We start from the raw sequence: 24,883 nt of genomic DNA on the forward strand, positions 1-24,883 counted from the left end.
GATCCCTTACACACTGATGCTGTGATCCCCTGCGCATGGATCCTGTGATCCTCTACACATGGAGGGCACTGCAGTTTCTTAGAGGCAGTGGTTATAATCAGAGCCTGTACACCTGCTCCCCTGTCTTAGTTATGGATCAGAACAGTTACATTATGTGCAGAATAGACCCTATGGCTAGAGATCAGTTATATTGCTGGATATTATAGGGTCCCACCTCTCCTTATCACATACCTCTCTGTCTGTGGGGGGCTGTGTAATATCTATGGAAATCCCTCAACCATGTGCATATAGGATAAAGATCCCATATCTTGTACTGTATCAGTAGTCCCTATACATTGCTAATAGATTTATAGGATATAAACCTTCTTGAGTCCTTTGTATATTGCCTTATATTTAGGAAGGAAACAGTCAGTGGGGTGCATTGCATTGTGCACAGGGCTGTGTGTGGGGCTCCAGTCACCTGCCTGTGTCTCCCCCCTGTACTGCTGAGTGATGCTGCAGCCTGAGCTCAGTAGTCAGTGCCTGCCTGCCTGCCTGCCTTGCTATCCTCCTCTCTCTGGCTGTCATGAGCTTGCACTGAGCTTGCACTGAGCTTGCACTAGTAGAGAGTGATCCAGCAGCACCCAGTGCACACAGCCCAGCACCCTCTCCTCACACCTGGGTGCCACATTCCTCATCTCCAGGCACCATGGACCCCTTTGACACAGAGCTCTGCTACCCCCCGGATCCCAGCATCGTGCAGCCCAACTGTAACGGGCAACCAGCTACAGGACACCCTGAGCCCAGCAAGACCCTGGAGGTCCCAGTCCCAATGGACAGGGAGCAGCAGATGAAGATGAGTGAGAGTGGCCAGTTCAGTGATCTGGTGGAGAACAGAGGTGGGTGAGTCCTGGGACCGGTGCAGCACCCATAGGTGCAAGGGGGGGGGGGGGGTTGAGGGTCCCAAATAAAGTAACTTTATTACACTACATCAGCTGCAGCAGGATCCATTATAGACATTATTAGTGAACAGTTCATGGGGTTCAATAGATCATTAACCCTATCTGACCTGTATCTACCCCTCTAAGAAGATGTAATGTGTTGTCTCTACCTTGTACTTTATCTATAATATATGAGATGGAATCAATAAACTGAATATGATCCTAGTAATTTATTATATCTACAGTGTATCATATCCAGATACATGATGTTTACTCTAAAATGTATCAGATCCCAAACATAGACATGATAGTTACATTGTATCAATCCCCTGATTCATAAAGTGTAATCTCTACCCTGTATAAGACATTTAGCAGTTGATGTGATCTCTATATTGTACCAGACCTGATGTACAGAATGAGCTGAGCTTTACTGTCAGACCCCTGTTATATCATTTATGATCTCTAAGTTGTATCAGACCCCTGATCTTTACATTGTAAGTTTAGGATCACAAGATGTTTGAGAGCCACAATGAATCCTACCTGTGATGTCTCAGGATCCCTTTGTGTGTGTGTAATTGATAATAGCTACAATTATGTATAAATATTATATTAAATAAATATTATTGTAACAAATCCCTGATAATGATCTATGATATCTGCACTGCACATAGTATATACCCTGTGATCTGATGGCAGTGACTGCTCGGTGTGATATATGTGAATACTATATCAGTCACATAATTTTAGACATAAATAATACATTATCTGTCACAAATAATTCTATTGTATCAAAACTGTATAATCCAGCCATTATTCTCTAGTAGATCTCTAATATTGTGATCAGGAGAGGAGGGATTGTATTCTGCTTGGCTACTTAATATAATGGTCATACAGTATTATTAATTATAATGCATATCTATCTACATCGAAATATGATCCTAACATGATATCAGATAGAATATATCCCTATATTGTATCATATTTCTCACATATAACAATTTATCTCTACATTTTATCAGATCCCCAATAGCCGATATGTAACCTTTACTGTGTACTAGTTTCCTGATATTAATGCACTTCATTTATTGTATTAAACCCCTGATAAAGATCTCTGAAATGTTATAATATTAATTCATTAAAATATATCATGACGTGTTATATATGGCTTCAGATCTCTAATATGCAGTGTGATCCCTACATTGTAACATATCTTTAATGTATAGAATTTCTACATTGCCTTATATCTACATTTTTATCTATCTATCTATCTATCTCATATCTATCTATCTATCTATCTATCTATCTCATATCTATCTCCATATCTATATCCATATCTATCTCATATCTATCTATCTCATATCTATCTATCTATCTATCTATCTATCTCATATCTATCTATCTATCTATCTCCATATCTATCTATCTATCTATCTATCTATCTATCTCCTATCTATCTATCTATCTATCTCATATCTATCTATCTATCTCATATCTATCTATCTATCTATCTATCTATCTATCTATCTCATATCTATCTCATATCTATCTATCTATCTATCTATCTCCTATCTATCTATCTATCTCATATCTATCTATCTATCTATCTATCTATCTATCTATCTCATATCTATCTATCTATCTATCTATCTATCTCCATATCTATATCCATATCTATCTCATATCTATCTCATATCTATCTATCTATCTATCTATCTATCTATCTATCTCCTATCTATCTATCTATCACATATCTATCTCCTATCTATCTATCTATCTATCTATCTCATATCTATCTATCTATCTATCTATCTCATATCTATCCATCTCATATCTATCTATCTATCTATCCCATACCTATATCTATCTATCTATCTATCTCATATCTGTCTGTCTGTCTATCTATCTATCTATCTATCTATCGGTGTATCTATGTAATCTAATCAGCTTTCTACCTCTACACTAATGGAACTCCATTCATTTAACCCTGTCACCTCCATAGCCTGTGACTCCTATAGATATGTTATTAGGTACAAACTAAATTATATAATATAATATAATATATCACCCACTCTGGAAGTGTAAGGGGGCACTGAGGGGAGTCATCTGTACACACGTTATAATTTGACGTTGTAGATAAGAAGTGGCAGAAGTTCTTGTTTTATACCTGCGATATCACTTTAAGACGTGACATATGGTAAATATCTTGGGGGGGGGGAGATGTTGGGGAACAGGACACCATTACATAAGGAGGGTCACAAACAGCTTTTAATTTTGTCAGAGACATGGTGCCCTGACCCTGAAGTGCCTAACCCAGTGTCATGTCTGTGATATGTCATTAGCACCCATGTAAGGTATGCCAGGGGTGTGAGTGTGCACTTGGCTGGATCTGATTGTGTTGTGCTATGTGCAGGGTAGTGAGTGTTTATTGAGTATACATTGAGTGTGGCATTACATGTATATGGTATATGAGTGTGTATGATGTGTTACCTGTGTTTGTTTTATAGACTATGTGAGTGTATAGGATTTTAAGTGTATATTTTTGTACATGTGATGTTCTTGTATAATGAATGTTTGTAGATGTGTGTATTATATATATATATATATATATATATATATATATATATATATATATATATATATGTCATAGAAAGTATTGTGTATGATGTGTTAAGTGTGTGCAGAGTAGTGTATGTTTGTGTGGTATGACAAGTATTGTGTATGATGTGTGATGTGTGTATTATAGTGGTGTGTGTGTCTGGTTGTGATGATGGTTTGTGTTTGGCATGTATTGGATTTATACAAGACCTGTGCATTGTGCTTTTTGTATTGAAGTGTTTGTGTATCTTAGTGTATGGCATGTGTGTGCTGTGTGTATGGAGTCTGCTCATTGTAGGTGCTTTCTGCTATTCAGATGCTTCAAGGGCAGAATGAATAATTTAATACGGAGTCAGATGTGGAAAGCATAAAATCAAAGCAGAGGCATAATACCATTCACATGATGAGTTAACAGGGAGGGAACAAATCACATTAAGGGGCAATTAAGATGAAAGAAAGAAAGAAAGAAAGAAAGAAAGAAAGAAAGAAAGAAAGAAAGAAAGAAAGAAAGAAAGAAAGAAGGAAAGAGAAAAAAAAAGAAAGAAAGAGGAAAATCGATCCAAGATTAATAATGAAAATATAAATAAACAGATAGTTATTAAGTTTGAGATAGAAAGATTACTGGAAAATGTTATAAGATAAATAGACGGAAAAAGTGACTTGTATACAGAAAGGAGATGAATAATTATAGAAAAAATAGATATGAGATGTAAAGATGATTGGTAGTTAGAGCCATAGATAGAGAGATCACAAGAAAAACTGCTTATAGACAAGTATTGGTATGAACAATATATACAACAGATATATATATATATATATATAACATTATCACATAGGAAACAGCTGGATATATAATTAAAAACATAGTCAAATAAGAAATATAAAGTTTCATAGATAGCAATATAGATAAATAGATACAATAATAAGATAAGTGAATAGATAGAATAGAAAGATATGAGATGTATAATAGATAGAAGGATACATACATACATAAATCCTGACTAGTCCGTATTCTATATGCAGTAAGTAGAATCTTTGCAAATTTTTCTGTACACAAAGAATTTTTTGGGGTAAACTTTGACCCTTTCGCCGCCATCACCATAAGGGTTAAAGCAATTTTGCAGAATTTTTCCCTCCCACAATTTGCTAATGTTGAAATAAAGGGTTAACGCCGTCATCACTTTGACTAAATATAGTTATTGATTGTCAGCGGATGATTCCGGCCCGGCGCAGGGATTTATCAAATGCTTTACAAGGGATTAAAAAGGGAGAACAAAGGCGAATGACGACCATATGGCAGGACCCCGACTCAGGGAACAGCTGGAGAGGGGGAATGGATGGGACTGGCACCTGTACTGCCCCCCTAGGGACCAGCAGAGCCTGTATGGGGGCGGGGGGGGGGGGGGTAATCTGTAGAGCTGAGATCAAAATAGGGAAGTGAAGACACAGTAATAGAAAGCGACAGACATAGATACAGATGGGATGTGGAGGAGGAAGAGATGGAAGGCTATTTTGGGATTCCTACTCTGCTCTCCGCCTGATGGTGGGATCGGCTGCTTCGCTCTCTACAAGGAATATGTCATTGCCAGGAAATAATTGTATTTGTTCTAGATTTTTTTTTCCCCCCCCGGAAACTAATTTTAGATCCCTAGAAATACATTGCCAGGTGTTTGCTGTTGTGCTGTATACAAACAATAAAATCAGATTAAGAATTTGCCGGGAAACCAGGATTATTGTTGTTTGAGTAAAATAATATCGTGTCATTGGCATAGATAGAAATCATCGGCAAAACCTAGAATAGGACCCTCCCACCCCAAATTTTGCATGGCTTTATATGTGCGATTGCTTGAAGGTATTTTATGACTGTACTGGAGCTCCCTATTTGTTCTGAAATAATAAATAATAAAATTCTAGCTGTCAGTGGCCACCACTAGGGGGCACCAAATGTGTTTGAATGCAGACAAGTGATAATTGAACGTTTCGGAAACTGTATAAATCTGTTTCTGTATGTATGTATATATATATATATATATATATATATATATATATATATATATATATACACACACATGTTCTAGTGGCATGTATACTATGCTTCTATACGATATAGAGCTTATATACTCTGTATACAAGTTTATGTTGGTCCAAATTAAGCCAATGCTCCTTTTAACATGGACTATTTATTTTTTTGGGGAAAGTTGGATGAAAAGTTAGTTACTAGTGATCATGGTAGTTATATTGGTGACTTAAAGGTACACTGTCACCAGCTTTTACCCCATTAAACTATTAGAAATATCCTTTCTAGAAATCCCTCTTTTAAGTGAAATCTCCTTCATTGAGCAGAGAAGGGTCATATTTTGCCTTTTAGAGGCTGGCAGGAGAGTGTAAATTCAGACTCCCCTCTCTTTGGTTTTATAGCACGTAGAACCATGTGTTTGGTGTCATTTTAAAGATAAGAATCTCATCTTGCGCATCGTATCAGGCTTCTAGTTTCCAAGGGCTACAGAATCAGAGATAGAGGCACTTAAATAAAAGGCGGAACTGGACCTCTATCTGTTGCTCACATTCCCAACAATGAATTTAACTGCCTGTATCTCCAGAGCCAGAAGAGTGATCCAAAAATAATGAGATTTTTTTTTTTTCTTAAATATAACACCAGTAGTGGATGAAATTATTTTTTTATAGGAAAATTTGATTTTTTTTTTAAAAAAAAGGTTGTTTAGAAAGGACATTTCATACCTTTCCGTGTAGTTTAAAGTGATAAAATCTGATGACAGGTTCCCTTTATAAACAGTTCATGTTGTTTTCGTTGGGCAGTGACAACTGCTGTGAGTATATTCAGGTGGTTGTCACGTATCAGACTCCTTCAGTATCACTTTCCTCTGCTGGCATCATGTTCATTCATCCTCGGCTGATTTACATAGCAGGGGGCTCGGCAGATTAACCAACCATACGGACGCCTTTACAGGGCGGATTCTAATTAGTGCGACTTTTTTGCTTTTATTTCATGTGATCCATGAATATTGATGTACTCTGTTTCCATGGATTCAGATTCTATATGTGCATATAGGATATAGTAGTAGCATCATCCGCAGCATAAGTGCACTATGAGCCGTATACTGTACAGTATAGACAGAATGGATTCTTCATACTTTTGGGTTAATTCCATGCTCTGTTATTTTTCCAAGCCCACTTCCCTTCTTTTATTGGGTCAGGGTATCATAGTTCCTCACAGACTCAAACAGAGTTTTTGTTACGGAGTTGAAAACGAAAAAAATTTATAAAATATAAGCTCCACCCCTGAGGAGCTGAGGACACACCCCCACCAGTCCACTAAACACCCACATTTGGATTATTCTATACACATCCTGTCTCTTTTGCTATTGGCCAGGACCCTTTTCTGCAACTGTGCAAATCCTGGCACAAACACATATTTTCACTTTTCTCTGTACTCATGAGTGCTATTTAATGGCACCTGTTTTTCTGCAATTCTTTAAAAAGATGAATTTTTATGTGTTTTTAGAGACAGTAAATATTTTGTGAATTTTTCCTTTAAGGGTCCCTCTGTAATGCTTATAGGCAGCACTAGAGACAGAGATACATTGTGAGATTTAGATACTTTCTCTTTAGTGACCATTATATTACATTGTATTACCAAGTATTACATAGTTCCCCGTCAATGGGCTGTTCTTCAACACAAGTTTTGAAATGTGTTAAAGGGCCATTCCCATTGTAAATAATAACCCAGCAAGGATATCATGACTTCTGCTGTCTATGAAGTAATATTCATACATCTGATTTTTGTTATTCAGGTTTATTAGAAAGCAGCACAAAACTGAAGCCACACGAAGCCCAAGATTACAGGAAAAAGGCCTTATGGGTATCGTGGTCGTCCATCGTGGTCACCTTGGTGTTGGCGGTTGCAGCCTTTAGTGAGTATGCAGAATGTTTTAATACATTTTACAAATAATTTTGGTTTTTTTCCAGTTTGACACAGATTACCCCTCTCTAGAGACCATCGGTAGGGATGAGCAGACCCAAATCTGTGTATGAGTACATCCAGAACATAGCACGCTCAACCCACTGCTGGTAACACCCGTGATCTGTGCTGTCACCAATCGTGGGTATTAACTGTTTAAATGCCGCCAGGAATGCCCTGGGGGTGACCTTTTGGGTACCCAAGCCAAGACCCGAAATGAACTCCGAAAAGGGCTGCTCATCGCTAACCATAAGTATACAGTCAGGAAGGCTGCACGGTCATTTCTATATTAGTCTAATCATCAGCAGTGACTGTATTAGGAGGTTGTGCCCTCCCCTTGTAGGGTCCATGCAATTGCATAATTTAGGTGCTTGCTGCCCAAGATGGTGACCCCCAGTGAGACAGCAGAAACGGCTGTAATCACAAGGGGTCACCATAACATCACATGGCACAGCTAAACCAAGTGTCCCAGGAATGTGTAGACAGAAAGAAACAATTTATATCGTAGTGCTGATTAAATAACTGGATTTAAAAGCTTTATTGAAAAAAATAAAAAGAATCAATTTTTTTCGCTTCTTTAACCATCAGGACTAATAACAAAGTAATAACTTTGCCTTGAATCTCTTTGTTTATAAAATGTTGCAATAGTTGAACGATTGTTGACCCATTTCCCAACTCGATTAGCAAAGCATCATGTAATACTGCCCTAATATGTCCCTGCCTATGTCTCACATGACTCCACCATGCACTTATCTCTTTGACGACCTCAATTAGATTATGGATCTCAGAGGAGTCTCTAATGTTAAAAAAGCAATTTTCCAGAAATACACGTCCACTGCCGGATACATATATCAGATGACTTTTAATTTAACAGAGAAAACAATTCTTGGTCACATTTCCATCTAAAATTCCAAATTGTCTGATGAATATCATGCAGTGCACTGTCTCTTAAAGGGACGGTACACTGATACCATAGAGAGATCCTAATAATGGGTCTCGCCCTTAGATGTGATAATTCAGGAGAGGTGTTTGTAACAAATCTGCCCAATGATTCCACAGTCGCTTACTTGTCCTTTGTTTTTTTCATTTGAGATCTTGAGTTTACTGTTGGGAAGTTGTATTCCCTTAATTACCTTTTATAATGCATTGTACAGAGGTCTTCACTCATTGATTCTCTAGATGGATTCTAATGAACTTTAGGGTCCCGCCAAGGGGTCTCCCAACACCCCTGATATAAAAATGGTAATTGAGGGAGGGTGTTCTGTGTGGAGGATTCGGGTTCTGCCGGGATTCACTAAGGTAGTTCCTCCGACATCCACCAGTTCATCGGAGTTCACTGGACTTCACCAAGCCGGGCTGAGTGCAGGTAAGCGCGTGTCCAGCTGCACTTTTTTTTTAAAAATGTGGCGGTTTCTCCCAATTCGTCGGGTTTTCGTTCGGCCACACCCCCGATTTCCATCACGTGCATGCCGGCGCCGATGCACCACAATCCGATCAGGAGCGCCAAAAACCCAGGGCAATTCAGGGAAAATCAGCGCAAAACGGAAACATTTGGGTAACCCGACGTAAAAACGTGATTCGGGACCCCCAATCTGTCTGCTCTAGCATTCAGCTATGAAGCTGCTTCTCGTCAGTTTGGAGCTCAATGCATTAGATGGATTTATTATATTATATAGGTACCAGGTAAAAGGTCTCTATATTATTGACTATGGGGCTCATTTACTAAGGGTCCGAATCGCGCACTTTCGTCAGGTTTCCTGACGATTTCTGATTTGTGCCGAATTGCCCCGGGATTTTGGCGCACGCGATCGGATTGTGGCTCATCAACGCCGGCTTTCATGCAACAGAAATCGGGGGGCGTGGTTGTCGAACAACCTGACGGATTCGGAAAAAACGCAGAATTTAAAAAAGAATTTGGGGCACATTTACTTACCCGATTCAGCGGTGCGTTCTCCGACATTGATTCGGGTCTTCCGGGATTCACTAAGGTTGTGCGCCCGATATCCAGCAGGTGTCGCTGCTGCACGGAGATCCGCCCGAGTTCACCTTCTTGGTGTATGTGAGTGCTGATCTTGCGACACAAATTCTTTTTAAAATTCAGCGTTTTTTCAGAATCCGTCGGGTTGTCCGACGGCCACGCCCCCCAATCTCTGTTGCATGAAAGCCAGCGTTGATGCGCCACAATCCGATCACGTGCGCCAAAATCCTGGGGCAATTCGGCGCAAATTGGAAATCGTCAGGAAACCCGACAAAAGTGCGCGATTCAGACCCTTAGTAAATGAGCCCCTTTGTGTCGCAAGATCAGCACTCACATGCACCGGGACGAAGAAGGAGAACTCCGGCGGACCTCGGCGCAGCAGTGACATATCGGGCGCACGACCTTAGTGAATCCCGGCAGAATCCGAATCAGTGTTGGAGAATGCGCCGCTGGATCGTGACTGGACCGGGTAAGTAAATGTGCCCGAATGTGTCCGTTCTCGCTAATTTCTTCTTAAAAGAAAAGGGAGGCTCTAAGATATCCTTTACCTCCTTATAGTCAGGGGGCAGGGCTAGACTCTTCTGCATTGCTGACAGGTTCCCTTTTAATACGACAAGTATAATTACCACCATGTCCGGTCAAGAGGCCAATTACAGTCGCTCCTCGTATCTCCAGCTTCACTCAACAAGAGAGATAAATCACCCGTGCTCAATCTACAATACATGACCCGAGGGAATTGTGTCAGCTCCCAAGGACGGATTATTGGATTCAACCTGAGGCCTTTCTGCAAAATTTAGCATATAGTAAAGGAAGCAATTTATACTGAGAGAATGGTGGCAGCGCCGCACAGATTACCATATAACCGCGAATGGGGATGGAGAACCTGAGCCGCCCCCGAACTCCATGTGCTGAAGTGTGAATAGAGCTCAGCCGCTCTCACTCGTAAAGTCAGAAGAGCAGAAATGTTATCACTCGCCGGCCGAACATTCCCTCCATTAAAATATGGAAATAAGACTTACACCAATATACTGAATAATAAGGGAGAGCTTAAGAGAGAAAAACAAAAATTGTAAGTGGGATGAACAAAAGATATTCAAATGAACAAGTGTAGCCCTGAATATGTATGAAATAGAATTGTCCATGAAGAAACCTGTCTAAAATCCATAGGGGCAGTATTATAGTAGTTATATTCCTGTACATAGGGGGCAGTATTATAGTAGTTATATTCCTGTACATAGGGGGCAGTATTATAGTAGTTATATTCCTGTACATAGGGGGCAGTATTATAGTAGTTATATTCCTGTACATAGGGGGCAGTATTATAGTAGTTATATTCTTGTACATAGGGGGCAGTATTATAGTATTTATATTCCTGTACATAGGGGGCAGTATTATAGTAGTTATATTCTTGTACATAGGGGGCAGTATTATAGTAGTTATATTCCTGTACATAGGGGGCAGTATTATAGTAGTTATATTCCTGTACATAGGGGGCAGTATTATAGTAGTTATATTCTTGTACATAAGGGGCAGTATTATAGTAGTTATATTCCTGTACATAGGGGGCAGTATTATAGTAGTTATATTCCTGTACATAGGGGGCAGTATTATAGCAGTTATATTCTTGTACATAGGGGGCAGTATTATAGTAGTTATATTCTGGTACATAGGGGGCAGTATTATAGTAGTTATATTCTTGTACATAGGGAGCAGTATTATAGTAGTTATATTATTGTACATAGGGGGCAGTATTATAGTAGTTATATTCCTGTACATAGGAGGGCAGTATTATAGTAGTTATATTCTTATACATAGGGGGCAGTATTATAGTAGTTATATTCCTGTACATAGGGGGCAGTATTATAGTAGTTATATTCCTGTACATAGGGGACAGTATTATAGTAGTTATATTCCTGTACATAGGGGACAGTATTATAGTAGCTATATTCCTGTACAAGGGGTCAGTATTATAGTAGTTATATTCCTGTACATAGGGGGCAGTATTATAGTAGTTATATTCTTGTACATAGAGGCAGTATTATAGTAGTTATATTCCTGTACATAGGAGGGCAGTATTATAGTAGTTATATTCTTATACATAGGGGGCAGTATTATAGTAGTTACATTCCTGTACATAGGGGGCAGTATTATAGTAGTTATATTCTTGTACATAGGGGGCAGTATTATAGTAGTTATATTCTTGTACATAGGGGCAGTATTATAGTAGTTATATTCTTGTACATAGGGGGCAGTATTATAGTAGTTATTTTCTTGTACATAGGGGGCAGTATTATAGTAGTTATATTCCTGTACATAGGGGGCAGTATTATAGTAGTTATATTCCTGTACATAGGGGGCAGTATTATAGTAGTTATATTCTTGTACATAGGGGGGAGTATTATAGTAGTTATATTCTTGTACATAGGGGGCAGTATTATAGTAGTTATATTCCTGTACATAGGGGGCAGTATTATAGTAGTTATATTCCTGTACATAGGGGGGCAGTATTATAGTAGTTATATTCCTGTACATAGGGGGCAGAATTATAGTAGTTATATTCCTGTACATAGGGGGCAGTAATATAGCAGTTATATTCCTGTACATAGGGGGCAGTATTATAGTAGTTATATTCTTGTACATAGGGGGCAGTATTATAGTAGTTATATTCTTGTACATAGGGGGCAGTATTATAGTAGTTATATTCCTGTACATAGGGGACAGTATTATAGTAGCTATATTCCTGTACAAGGGGGCAGTATTATAGTAGTTATATTCTTGTACATAGGGGGCAGTATTATAGTAGGTATATTCTTGTACATAGGGGGCAGTATTATAGTAGTTATATTCTTGTACATAGGGGGCAGTATTATAGTAGTTATATTCTTGTACATAGGGGGCAGTATTATAGTAGTTATATTCTTGTACATAGGGGGCAGTATTATAGTAGTTATATTCCTGTACATAGGGGGCAGTATTATAGTAGTTATATTCCTGTACATAGGGGGGCAGTATTATAGTAGTTATATTCCTGTACATAGGGGGCAGTATTATAGTAGTTATATTCCTGTACATAGGGGGCAGTAATATAGTAGTTATATTCCTGTACATAGGGGGCAGTATTATAGTAGTTATATTCTTGTACATAGGGGGCAGTATTATAGTAGTTATATTCCTGTACATAGGGGACAGTATTATAGTAGCTATATTCCTGTACAAGGGGGCAGTATTATAGTAGTTATATTCCTGTACATAGGGGGCAGTATTATAGTAGTTATATCCCTGTACATAGGGGGCAGTATTATAGTAGTTATATTCCTGTACATAGGGGGCAGTATTATAGTAGTTATATTCTTGTACATAGGGGGCAGTATTATAGTAGTTATATTCTTATACATAGGGAGCAGTATTATAGTAGTTATATTCCTGTACATAGGGGGCAGTATTATAGTAGTTATATTCTTGTACATCGGGGGCAGTATTATAGTAGTTATATTCTTGTACATAGGGGGCGGTATTATAGTAGTTATATTCTTGTACATAGGGGGCAGTATTATAGTAGTTATATTCTTGTACATAGGGGGCAGTATTATAGTAGTTATATTCTTGTACATAGGGGGCAGTATTATAGTAGTTATATTCTTGTACATAGGGGGCAGTATTATAGTAGTTATATTCTTGTACATAGGGGACAGTATTATAGTAGTTATATTCTTGTACATAGGGGGCAGTATTATAGTAGTTATATTCCTGTACATAGGGGGCAGTATTATAGTAGATATATTCTTGTACATAGGGGGCAGTATTATAGTAGTTATATTCCTGTACATAGGGGGCAGTATTATAGTAGTTATATTCTTGTACATAGGGGGCAGTATTATAGTAGTTATATCCCTGTACATAGGGGGCAATTTTTATTAGTAAAAACAAACAAAAATTTACAATACATTCTTGTCAGAATGAAAAATAAAACAATTATTTAACAGAGATTAAACACATCAGCAAAATAATGAATTTAGAGTAACTTCAAATTAAAAAGTCCATCACTGGTAATAAGGAAAAAAAAATAAATAAACAGAATTCCATGACATATAATCCATCACTGTAGATTTATGTTCCTCCATAACTGAACATTCTGGCTCTTTTTCCTAAACTCTAATGATTGGATCCACCTCAGCTCTGATAGTATCTGTGTGACTGCGGTCATGGGCTGGAAGGACTCATTATGGACGGACACTCTGGTCCTGGTGTGCCAGTGGTAGTATTTAGTTACCGTGATGATCAGGTACATGGTCCCCCTGTCTATGCCGGCTACCTGTGGTGTCACCCCATAGATTACATCAGGGTAGGTCAGAGACTGCAGTCTTGGTATCATAAGCCTGCGGGACACCTCCTGCCATATCCGCCTCCCTCCCTGGCACTCGGTAATGAAGTGCTGCATCGTCTCCTCCTGCTGACAACCCAAGGGGCACATACGGTCTGAGACACTTAAAAACTTTAAATTACCCCTAACAAAAAGCTTCCCGTGCAGTGATAGCCAAGCAATGTCGAATAGTTTTGCAGGAAACCTAGGACTATTGAGGAGCTTCAGACTTTTCTGCAATGTGGCCGTTGCGCAGTCCCTCAGAGCTGGCTGTAAAGTATAAAAGGTCCTACAGACACTCATATAAAGGTCCTTCCTGGTCTTACTCTCCAGATAGGTCTTATCTATTCTCCACTTTTTCACACACCTGAGACCATACTCCAGATACTGGGGGAGGAAGCCAGGAGTCCATCGGCCCCTCTTGAGACTGCCGCCTCGCACCCAAGACTCTGCAAAAGGCAATATCCAGTCCCTGACACTACTTACCCACAGGAGACCATTGTTTGAGTCCAAGCTTCCAAAATTAACTTTCAGAAACATGGAGTCAAAAAATACCCTTGGATTTAACATATCCAGTCCACCCTCTCTCCTCTGCAGGTAGGTGATCCCTCTTTTTACTGGGTTCAACCTATTCCCCCATAAAAGCTGGAAGAACAGGCTAAAGAGCCGAGCGGAGAAAGATTCTGGCAAAGGAAAGACGACAGAGACGTAAAGGAAGACAGGGACCAGGTAAGTCTTCAGCAGAGCAACCCTTTCTCTATAGGTCAGCCTCCAGTTCTTCCATCGCTGAACCTTTGCATTTCCGGTATCCAACTTCTCTTCCCAATTTAGCTTGGCATTATCTTCCCTCCCAAATTTCACCCCAAGAATCTTAATATGGGTGGAGGCCTTGGCGAACTGCGGTAGATCAAAGCCAGGAGCAGCATCCAATGTCCAGAAAGCCTGACTCTTCTCTAGGTTGACCAGAGACCCGGAGGCCTCTGAGTAACTTCTGATGGCTGCAGACAACATCTCCACCTCACGAGGTTCAGATATCACCACAGTCACATCATCCGCGTAGGCGACTACCTTCAAAGGCAAGCAATGGGGACCGGCACCACCTGAAAATCACACCGCTGCAGTGATCGCAGAAACAAGTCTATGGCAAACACATACAGCAGTGGACTCAGGGGACAACTTTGTCGCACCCCTGCCTCTACTTCAAAAGTGTCCCCCTGCCAACCATTGATCAGAGGAAAGCTCTTCGCCTCTCTGTACAAAGTTCTCAGCCAATCTATAAATTGTCCCGGAATACCGTACTTTGACAAAGTGGCCCATAGATAATCGTGATCAACCCTGTCAAAGGCTTTAGCCTGGTCCAGACCTACAACATATCTCCCACACCTCAGAGCTTTACATCTCTCAAACATCTCCCTTATCGAGAGGACTGCTCCAGAGATGTTCCGCCCTCTTACTGTGCCGTACTGAGAGCCTGCCAACAGTGCCGGGGACAAACAGACTAACCTAGAAAACAGAATTTTTGCCAGAATTTTCCTGTCGACATTCAAGAGGGCGATCGGCCTCCAGTTCTTGATGTCACTAGGCTCCTTACCTTTGGACAGCAGAATAAGGGAGGACACTCTCATGGATGGAGGCATCAGGTGATTTTCTTGACAATTAGTAAATACATCCACAAGGATCGGGGCTAAGAGGTCTCTGAATTTCTTATAGAATTCACATGTTATACCATCAGGACCTGGTGCCTTCTTCAGATGTAACTTATCAATGGCCTCTTTAACCTCCTCCTCTGTTATTCCTGCTGTCAAAGGAGAGAAATCCAAATCTCTAGTGTCAGGACCTGGAGTTGCCTCCAAGAATTGAGCCATTTTGTCTTTGTCCAAAACCTTCTTCTGAAATAACTCGGCATAGTAGGATCTCACCACCCCCAGGATACCCTCCCGAGATTCCTGTAAAACACCCTGGGAGTCAGTGAGACCTGTGATCGATTTCTTAGCCACACGTTCCCGGCAACTCTCATATGGATCTGGCGTGACTACGTTTCCATAGTCACGCTCCACAACCAGGGACGTGTAGCGGCTGTACTGATACTGCTTTATTTCAGATTTCAGTCGGTCAATCTTTTGTTTTTCATCCCCACCCACCGAATAGAGTGACTCCAATTCTTTCCGCAGCTTGAGATACTGGCTGTACTTACTCTTACCCTTCTTTACTGACAGTCTCTTTAAGAGGGACCGGATCTCCTCCTTGACATCCTCCCACCAGTCAGATGCATGATTATAGAAATACACTCTGTCCAATTCACCCTGTATAAGAGAGTGGACTTGTTCCTGGACAAAAACCCTCTTCTAATAGGGCAGAATTTAGTCTCCACAAGCCTCTTCCTATATCTGGCCGTTCTGTATTACCCAAGTAGAAGTATAGGGCCAGGTGATCCGAGTATGGGACAGACTTCTCACTTCTATCCCCAATGACCTCCGAGGGACTCACCAGCGCTAGGTCTATTCTGCTATACCTCCCAGCACAGGAGTAGGTAAATTTGGGTTTTCTACCACCCTGCACAAAGACATCAGATAAACCTGACTGTGTGATCATATCATTTAAGACCTTAGAGTCCCTAGCAAGAGGTCTACCAGTGGGTCTGTCACTCAATGTCCTAGTGGCGTTGAAATCACCCGCCATGATGACTGGGAGAGATGTAAATAAATATGGTTTCACGTCATTAAATAGATTGATTCTCTCAGTCACTGTCTATGGACCATAGATGTTGATAAGCCGGAGCCTTCTACCTCGGATAGTAACCTCCAACACCAAACATCTTCCCATCGACACCTCGGTTAGTCTGTGAATGGTGACATCGTGGGTACTAAACAGTATGGAGACCCCGGCACATGGCTCCACAGACAGTGACCAGATGGACGGCCCGGAGCGCCATTCTCTCTCTGCTTCTTTTAACAAACTAAGACTATTAAGATGAGTCTCCTGTAGGAAAAAGACATCGGCATCGAGATAATGTAGATGTTCATACACCGCATGTCTTGTCCTTCTTGCCCTAATGCTGTTGACATTGCTAGATATTATTTTCAGGTTGAAGTTCGCCATTAGAGCTATAACAAGAAGCAGAGAGAGTGTCCCCATCATCATAAATCTGGATCAGATCCCTCCTCTTCACCACCCGTCTCCATGTCTGATTCAGGCTCTGGCCCCACCCTATGGGGTCTACGTTTTGAGGGGGGGGTCACCATCGGGATCCTCATCATACTCTGCCACCATCCTCTGCAGTTCCCTCTCTAGCTCCTGCTCTGCGTCTGACTCTGAGAGGACACTGAATCTATTCACTGTCATGGTCATGTCTGTTCCACTGTCCACTCTGATCTTTGATGACTTGTGAACTGTGGTCCACTCACCCTCAGGCTTCCGGGTGGACCTATCTTTTTTCCTCCTCTTATTAGCAGATGTTGTGGCTGGAGAGGGAATGAGCACTGAGGGTGGTGCAACCTGCTGGACAACTTCCATATCTCCCTCTGTGGTTTGGATCTGAGGCTGGTCTGGTGTTGGCATAGCATCACTTGACTCTAGGACCTGCTGAGGTTCTGGCGTAGCCTGATCTGACCCTAATAGCAATGCCTCCTCCTCCCCCAGGTCATCTGCCCCTGCCAATAGGTCTTCATCAGGGAAGCTCTTACATATGTTGTGCCAGGCATTGGGACAATCCCTGTGGGCATGGCCGATCTCACCGCACAGGTTACACCTGATGTTCTGGCAGTCCGCACTCACATGGCCGATATCCCCACACAGGCTGCACTTGACCACAGAGCAATTACTGGCGATGTGACCGACTCTACCACATTTAAAGCATCTACGGGGCTGACCCGGATAGAAACATACTCCCTTCTCCCGGCCAATGAAGAAGGAGTTGGGCAGGTGCTGGGTTATGTTGTTGTACTGTCTTAATTTCACCAGGACCTTCCACCCTCCTGTCCAGATCCCGTCCTCATCCCGGGTCTTGGTGAGCTCTGACATGAGGTCACAGTGCCTCTTGAGCCAAATGACAATATCCTGCTGGGGAACAGACTCATTCCAGAAGATGACTGTGACTGTGACTGTACCAAGTTTAGAGATGGGGATGAAGCTGAAATTATTCCACCCCTCTGCATCTCTAAACCTGGGGAAGATGGCCCAAAACCGGTCCAGGTTGCACATCAGCTTAAAGCTCACGTCATATCCCTGGCGATCGGGGAGGTTAATTACTGCCAAAATGTCACTTGGCGAGAACCCCATTTGTTCACACAATAGTGATCTGACCACAAACCGCCTGTCAGGTAGGTCCTCCTTGGCCCCTCTGTGCCTAAATCTCACCACATTCCTCCTCTTAAACGCCTGACCGGTGTAATGAGAGCCAGATGAAAATGATGGTGCACCCCGGCTCCAGGCGTTGCCAGAAGAAGACTGGTGAGGGCCCGTACCCTGCTGTGTCTGGGGGCGCTGCGGGGGCTGCTTGGCTCCTGCACTCTGAGGGTCTGCTACCTCAGCAACTAGAGGGGGGAAGTCCTGAGCATCAGACTGTACTACCCCCTCCCCACCATCAGCCTCCATACACTGCTCTGCCTGCTCTATGGCAACATCCCACACAGACTGCGCTTCCCCTGCTGGAACATTATCACACACAATGGTATCAACATTGGTAAAAGGAACAGACGCAGATAAATCAGCATTATCACCAACATTGGGGGCAGCAGTGTCACAGACATTAGGGGCGGCAGTATCGCCAACATTGGGGGTAGCAGTATCACAGACATTAGGGGCGGCAGTATCACAGACAGTAGGGGCAAAGGCATTAGGCACTGATGTATGAGCAGTATCAGGCACTGAAGTCCCATCAATGTCAGTACCATCAGTCCCAGCAGAGTCCTGATGATCCTGCTCAGATGCCACAGTGTTACCTTCAGGATCAGGTGCACAGTCCTGCTGCAATGAGCCGTCATCTAGGACTTGTGGTGCTTTTCCTCCACCACTAGCATCAGGCAGATGTCCACGTTGCACGCTGAATGCTGGGACATGTGGTGTTTTCACTGCTCTAGTGGCATCAGAGGGACGGCTGTGATCCTTTTGCAGATTGCAGGTTGCTGGGACTTGTGGTGCCTCTGCTGTGGGTGGCTGCTGATCCATGGCTTTATCTTTCTTGTAGAGATCCCTTTGCTGGTACGGGAAAGTCGCAGGCTGGAGTATAGGTTTCCCCTGGGTCTGCTGGACACCACCAGCGCAGGTCTCAGTTGCAGGATTAGATGCCCCTCCATGATGTCTCTGGGCCTGGAAGCGCTCCTGGTTCCTGTAGGTCTCTGCCAGGGGACCCATCTGCTCCAGGACAGCCTCAGTCTGGGCGACATTGTCAGCGAGCTGCTTGGCCAAGGTGGTGAGCTTCTTGTCTAACAGCTCATGTCTCTCCGGGTTTGCTGCCTTCAGCTTGTAGGCACAGTCAATGTTTTTTTGTAGCAGCAGTTTTTGTTCCTTCAGGTTTCCCAGTCTCTTTACCAGTGTTGGGATCTGATCAGCCAGGAGGAGCTCAGGTGCACGCTCAGCCGCTGCATAGGGAGTTGCCGCAGGTGCACGCTCAGCCGCTGCACAGGGAGTTGCTGCAGGTGCACGCTCAGCCGCTGCACATGGAGTTGCTGCAGGTTGCTTACTGGTGGTAGGTACTGGCACTCTGCTGGGTCCGGGCCTCTGCGCCACTGTTGGGCTCTGGCGCGCTGCGGCTCTTACTGCTGGGGGATGACACTGTCCAGTAGCAGCACTTGTGGCAGCCTGAGGCCTCCCTGCTAGTTTGGTCTCGGCCTTTCTGCCTCCACTCCCATACCTTGTGCGCTCACAGCGGATCAGTACAGGCTGCTGCAGGTTCTCCAGCAAGGTCTGCTTCTCCAGAGATGTTCTCCTCTGCCTGGCTGATGGAGGTGTACACGGCACAGGTGAGGCCGGGGCTGGAGGCTTCCTCTGCTCCTGCACAACCTGCTCGCTCCTCTGTCCTGGATGACCCGACATTGTGTTCCCACTCACTGGCTTCTGCTGCACATTCACACTGGTAGGTGATTTCACCAAACTGGAACTTACTGCTGCTGCTTCTTTCTTCACAAACTCTTCATTCTTTACTTCACTGCTTCTGGCTGAACTGCAGCCGCTGACATGACTTACTGCACCGGAGACTATAGGATTTTCATCCATTGGTTTGGGTGTCTGGGAGTTATTTCCCAGAGAAGGCCTTGGAGCCTGGGCCTTGCATGGGGAAGATCCCCACCCAGGGTGGCCCCGCCCTGGGCTAGCTCCATACATGAGGAGACCTCAGGAGCTCACACTGCACACAACCTCTCAGCAAGGGGGCAGTATTATAGTAGTTATATTCTTGTACATAGGGGGCAGTATTATAGTAGTTATATTCCTGTACATAGGGGGGCAGTATTATAGTAGTTATATCCCTGTACATAGGGAGCAGTATTATAGTAGTTATATTCCTGTACATAGGGGGCAGTATTATAGTAGTTATATTCCTGTACATAGGGGGCAGTATTATAGTAGTTATATTCCTGTACATAGGGTTATATTCTTGTACATAGGGACAGTATTATAGTAGTTATATTGTTGTACATAGGGGGCAGTATTATAGTAGTTATATTCCTGTACATAGGGGGCAGTATTATAGTAGTTATATTCCTGTACATAGGGGGCAGTATTATAGTAGTTATATTCCTGTACATAGGGGGCAGTATTATAGTAGTTATATTCCTGTACATAGGGGGCAGTATTATAGTAGTTATATTCCTGTACATAGGGGGCAGTATTATAGTAATTATTTTCTTGTACATAGGGGGCAGTATTATAGAAGTTATGCAGGAGGAAAAAAGGAGGGGTATCATCGGCAACAGGCAGGTGAAGTAAAAAATCCAATCTTTATTTCCAAGACATGATTAAAAAGTGATCACTGGGGAGAGAAAATGGTTACGCGTTTCGGACCATGGGAATGAGGTCCTTATTCATACCTGTATTTCATCTAGTGTGAGCTGGCTTTATGGAGAGGAGGAAACACGTCAGTAGGGAGAGACCTCCCTCCTAGCCAAATTCACACAGGTGGAGACAAATTAGCAACAATGGGGAAAAAGGAAACAGAAAAAAATCCACACAGGCAAGGAAACAAAAAACAAAACAGAAGTTATATTCTTGTACATAGGGACAGTATTATAGTAGTTATATTCTTGTACATAGGGGACAGTATTATAGTAGTTATATTTTTGTACATAGGGGGCAGAATTATAGTAGTTATATTCTTGTACATAGGGGGCAGTATTATAGTAGGTATATTCTTGTACATAGGGGGCAGTATTATAGTAGGTATATTCTTGTACATAGGGGACAGTATTATAGTAGTTATATTCTTGTACATAGGGGGCAATATTATAGTAGTTATATTCCTGTACATAGGGGCAGTATTATAGTAGTTATATTCCTGTACATAGGGGGCAGTATTATAGTAGTTATATTCTTGTACATAGAGGGCAATATTATAGTAGTTATATTCCTGTACATAGGGGGCAGTATTATAGTAGTTATATTCCTGTACATAGGGAGCAGTATTATAGTAGTTATATTCTTGTACATAGGGGGCAGTATTATGGTAGTTATATCCCTGTACATAGGGGGCAGTATTATAGTAGTTATATCCATATACATAGGGGCAGTATCATAGTAGTTATATTCTTGTACATAGGGGGCAGTATTATAGTAGTTATATTCCTGTACATTGGGGGCAGTATTATAGTAGTTATATCCATGTACATAGGGGCAGTATTATAGTAGTTATATTATTGTACATAGGGGGCAGTATTATAGTAGTTATATTCTTGTACATAGGGGGCAGTATTATAGTAGTTATATTCTTGTACATAGGGGGCAGTATTATAGTAGTTATATTCCTGTACATAGGGGGCAGTATTATAGTAGTTATATTCCTGGACATAGGGTTATATTGTTGTACATAGGGACAGTATTATAGTAGTTATATTGTTTTACATAGGGGGCAGTATTATAGTAGTTATATTCCTGGACATAGGGGGCAGTATTATAGTAATTATTTTCTTGTACATAGGGGGCAGTATTATAGAAGTTATATTCTTGTACATAGGGACAGTATTATAGTAGTTATATTCTTGTACATAGGGGGCAGTATTATAGTAGGTATATTCTTGTACATAGGGGGCAGTATTATAGTAGTTATATTCTTGTACATAGGGGGCAGTATTATAGTAGTTATATTCTTGTACATAGGGGACAGTATTATAGTAGTTATATTCCTGTACATAGGGGGCAGCATTATAGTAGTTATATTCCTGCATATAGGGGGCAGTATTATAGTAGTTATATTCCTGCACATAGGGGGCAGTATTATAGTAGTTATATTCCTGTACATAGGGGACAGTATTATAGTAGTTATATTCCTGTACATAGGGGGCAGCATTATAGTAGTTATATTCCTGTATATAGGGGGCAGTATTATAGTAGTTATATTCCTGTACATAGGGGGCAGTATTCTAGTAGTTATATTCCTGTACATAGGGGGCAGTATTATAGTAGTTATATTCCTGTACATAGGGGGCAGCATTATAGTAGTTATATTCCTGTATATAGGGGGCAGTATTATAGTAGGTATATTCGTGTACATAGGGGGCAGTATTATAGTAGTTATATTCTTGTACATAGGGGGCAGTATTATAGTAGTTATATTCTTGTACATAGGGGGCAGTATTATAGTAGGTATATTCTTGTACATAGGGGGCAGTATTATAGTAGGTATATTCTTGTACATAGGGGACAGTATTATAGTAGTTATATTCTTGTACATAGGGGGCAATATTATAGTAGTTATATTCCTGTACATAGGGGCAGTATTATAGTAGTTATATTCCTGTACATAGGGGGCAATATTATAGTAGTTATATTCTTGTACAAAGGGGGCAATATTATAGTAGTTATATTCCTGAACATAGGGGGCAGTATTATAGTAGTTATATTCCTGTACATAGGGGGCAGTATTATAGTAGTTATATTCTTGTACATAGGGGGCAGTATTATGGTAGTTATATCCCTGTACATAGGGGGCAGTATTATAGTAGTTATTTCCATGTACATAGGGGCAGTATTACAGTAGTTATATTCTTGTACATAGGGGGCAGTATTATAGTAGTTATATTCCTGTACATAGGGGGCAGTATTATAGTAGTTATATCCATGTACATAGGGGCAGTATTATAGTAGTTATATTCTTGTACATAGGGGGCAGTATTATAGTAGTTATATTCCTGTACATAGGGGGCAGTATTATAGTAGTTATATTCCTGTACATAGGGTTATATTCTTGTACATAGGGACAGTATTATAGTAGTTATATTCTTGCACATAGGGGGCAGTATTATAGTAGTTATATTCCTGTACATAGGGGGCAGTATTATAGTAGTTATATCCTTGTACATAGGGGGCAGTATTATAGTAGTTATATTCTTGTACATAGGGGGCAGTATTATAGTAGTTATAGTCTTGTACATAGGGGGCAGTATTATAATATTCCTATACATAGGGGGCAGTATTATAGTAGTTATATTCCTGTACATAGGGGGCAGTATTATAGTAGTTATATTCTTGTACATAGGGGGCAGTATTATAGAAGTTATATTCTTGTACATAGGGACAGTATTATAGTAGTTATATTCTTGTACATAGGGGGCAGTATTATGGTAGTTATATCCCTGTACATAGGGGGCAGTATTATAGTAGTTATTTCCATGTACATAGGGACAGTATTATAGTAGTTATATTCTTGTACATAGGGGACAGTATTATAGTAGTTATATTCTTGTACATAGGGGGCAGTATTATAGTAGTTATATTCTTGTACATAGGGGGCAGTATTATAGTAGTTATATTCTTAGTAGGTATATTCTTGTACATAGGGGGCAGTATTATAGTAGGTATATTCTTGTACATAGGGGACAGAATTATAGTAGTTATATTCTTGTACATAGGGGGCAATATTATAGTAGTTATATTCCTGTACATAGGGGCAGTATTATAGTAGTTATATTCCTTTACATAGGGGGCAATATTATAGTAGTTATATTCTTGTACAAAGGGGGCAATATTATAGTAGTTATATTCCTGTACATAGGGGGCAGTATTATAGTAGTTATATTCCTGTACATAGGGGGCAGTATTATAGTAGTTATATTCTTGTACATAGGGGGCAGTATTATGGTAGTTATATCCCTGTACATAGGGGGCAGTATTATAGTAGTTATATCCATGTACATATGGGCAGTATTACAGTAGTTATATTCTTGTACATAGGGGGCAGTATTATAGTAGTTATATTCCTGTACATAGGGGGCAGTATTATAGTAGTTATATCCATGTACATAGGGGCAGTATTATAGTAGTTATATTCCTGTACATAGGGGGCAGTATTATAGTAGCTATATTCTTGTACATAGGGGGCAGTATTATGGTAGTTATATCCCTGTACATAGGGGGCAGTATTATAGTAGTTATATCTATGTACATAGGGGCAGTATTACAGTAGTTATATTCTTGTACATAGGGGGCAGTATTATAGTAGTTATATTCCTGTACATAGGGGGCAGTATTATAGTAGTTATATCCATGTACATAGGGGCAGTATTATAGTAGTTATATTCTTGTACATAGGGGGCAGTATTATAGTAGCTATATTCTTGTACATAGGGGGCAGTATTATAGTAGTTATATTCTTGTACATAGGGGGCAGTATTATAGTAGTTATATTCCTTTACATAGGGGGCAGTATTATAGTAGTTATATTCCTGTACATAGGGGTCAGTATTATAGTAGTTATATTCTTGTACATAGGGGGCAGTATTATAGTAGTTATATTCCTGTACATAGGGGGCAGTATTATAGCAGTTATATTCTTGTACATAGGGGACAGTATTATAGTAGTTATATTCTTGTACATAGGGGGCAGTATTATAGTAGTTATATTC

General features: G+C 41.0%; 1 protein-coding gene across 1 annotated transcript in view; it reads left to right on the top strand.

Moving 5' to 3' along the window:
• The first annotated feature begins 377 nt into the window (after positions 1-377).
• TMEM163 (transmembrane protein 163) overlaps positions 378-24,883 on the top strand; it is a 130,289-nt gene continuing 105,783 nt past the window's right edge. Inside the window, exons 1-2 of the mRNA XM_072122277.1 lie at positions 378-878; positions 7,328-7,447. Coding sequence (XP_071978378.1) covers positions 689-878; positions 7,328-7,447 — 310 coding nt within the window. The 5' untranslated portion in view covers positions 378-688. The remainder of the gene's footprint in view (positions 879-7,327; positions 7,448-24,883) is intronic.

Source organism: Engystomops pustulosus, chromosome 8 (assembly GCF_040894005.1).
Source record: "Engystomops pustulosus chromosome 8, aEngPut4.maternal, whole genome shotgun sequence".
Taxonomy (NCBI): domain Eukaryota; kingdom Metazoa; phylum Chordata; class Amphibia; order Anura; family Leptodactylidae; genus Engystomops; species Engystomops pustulosus.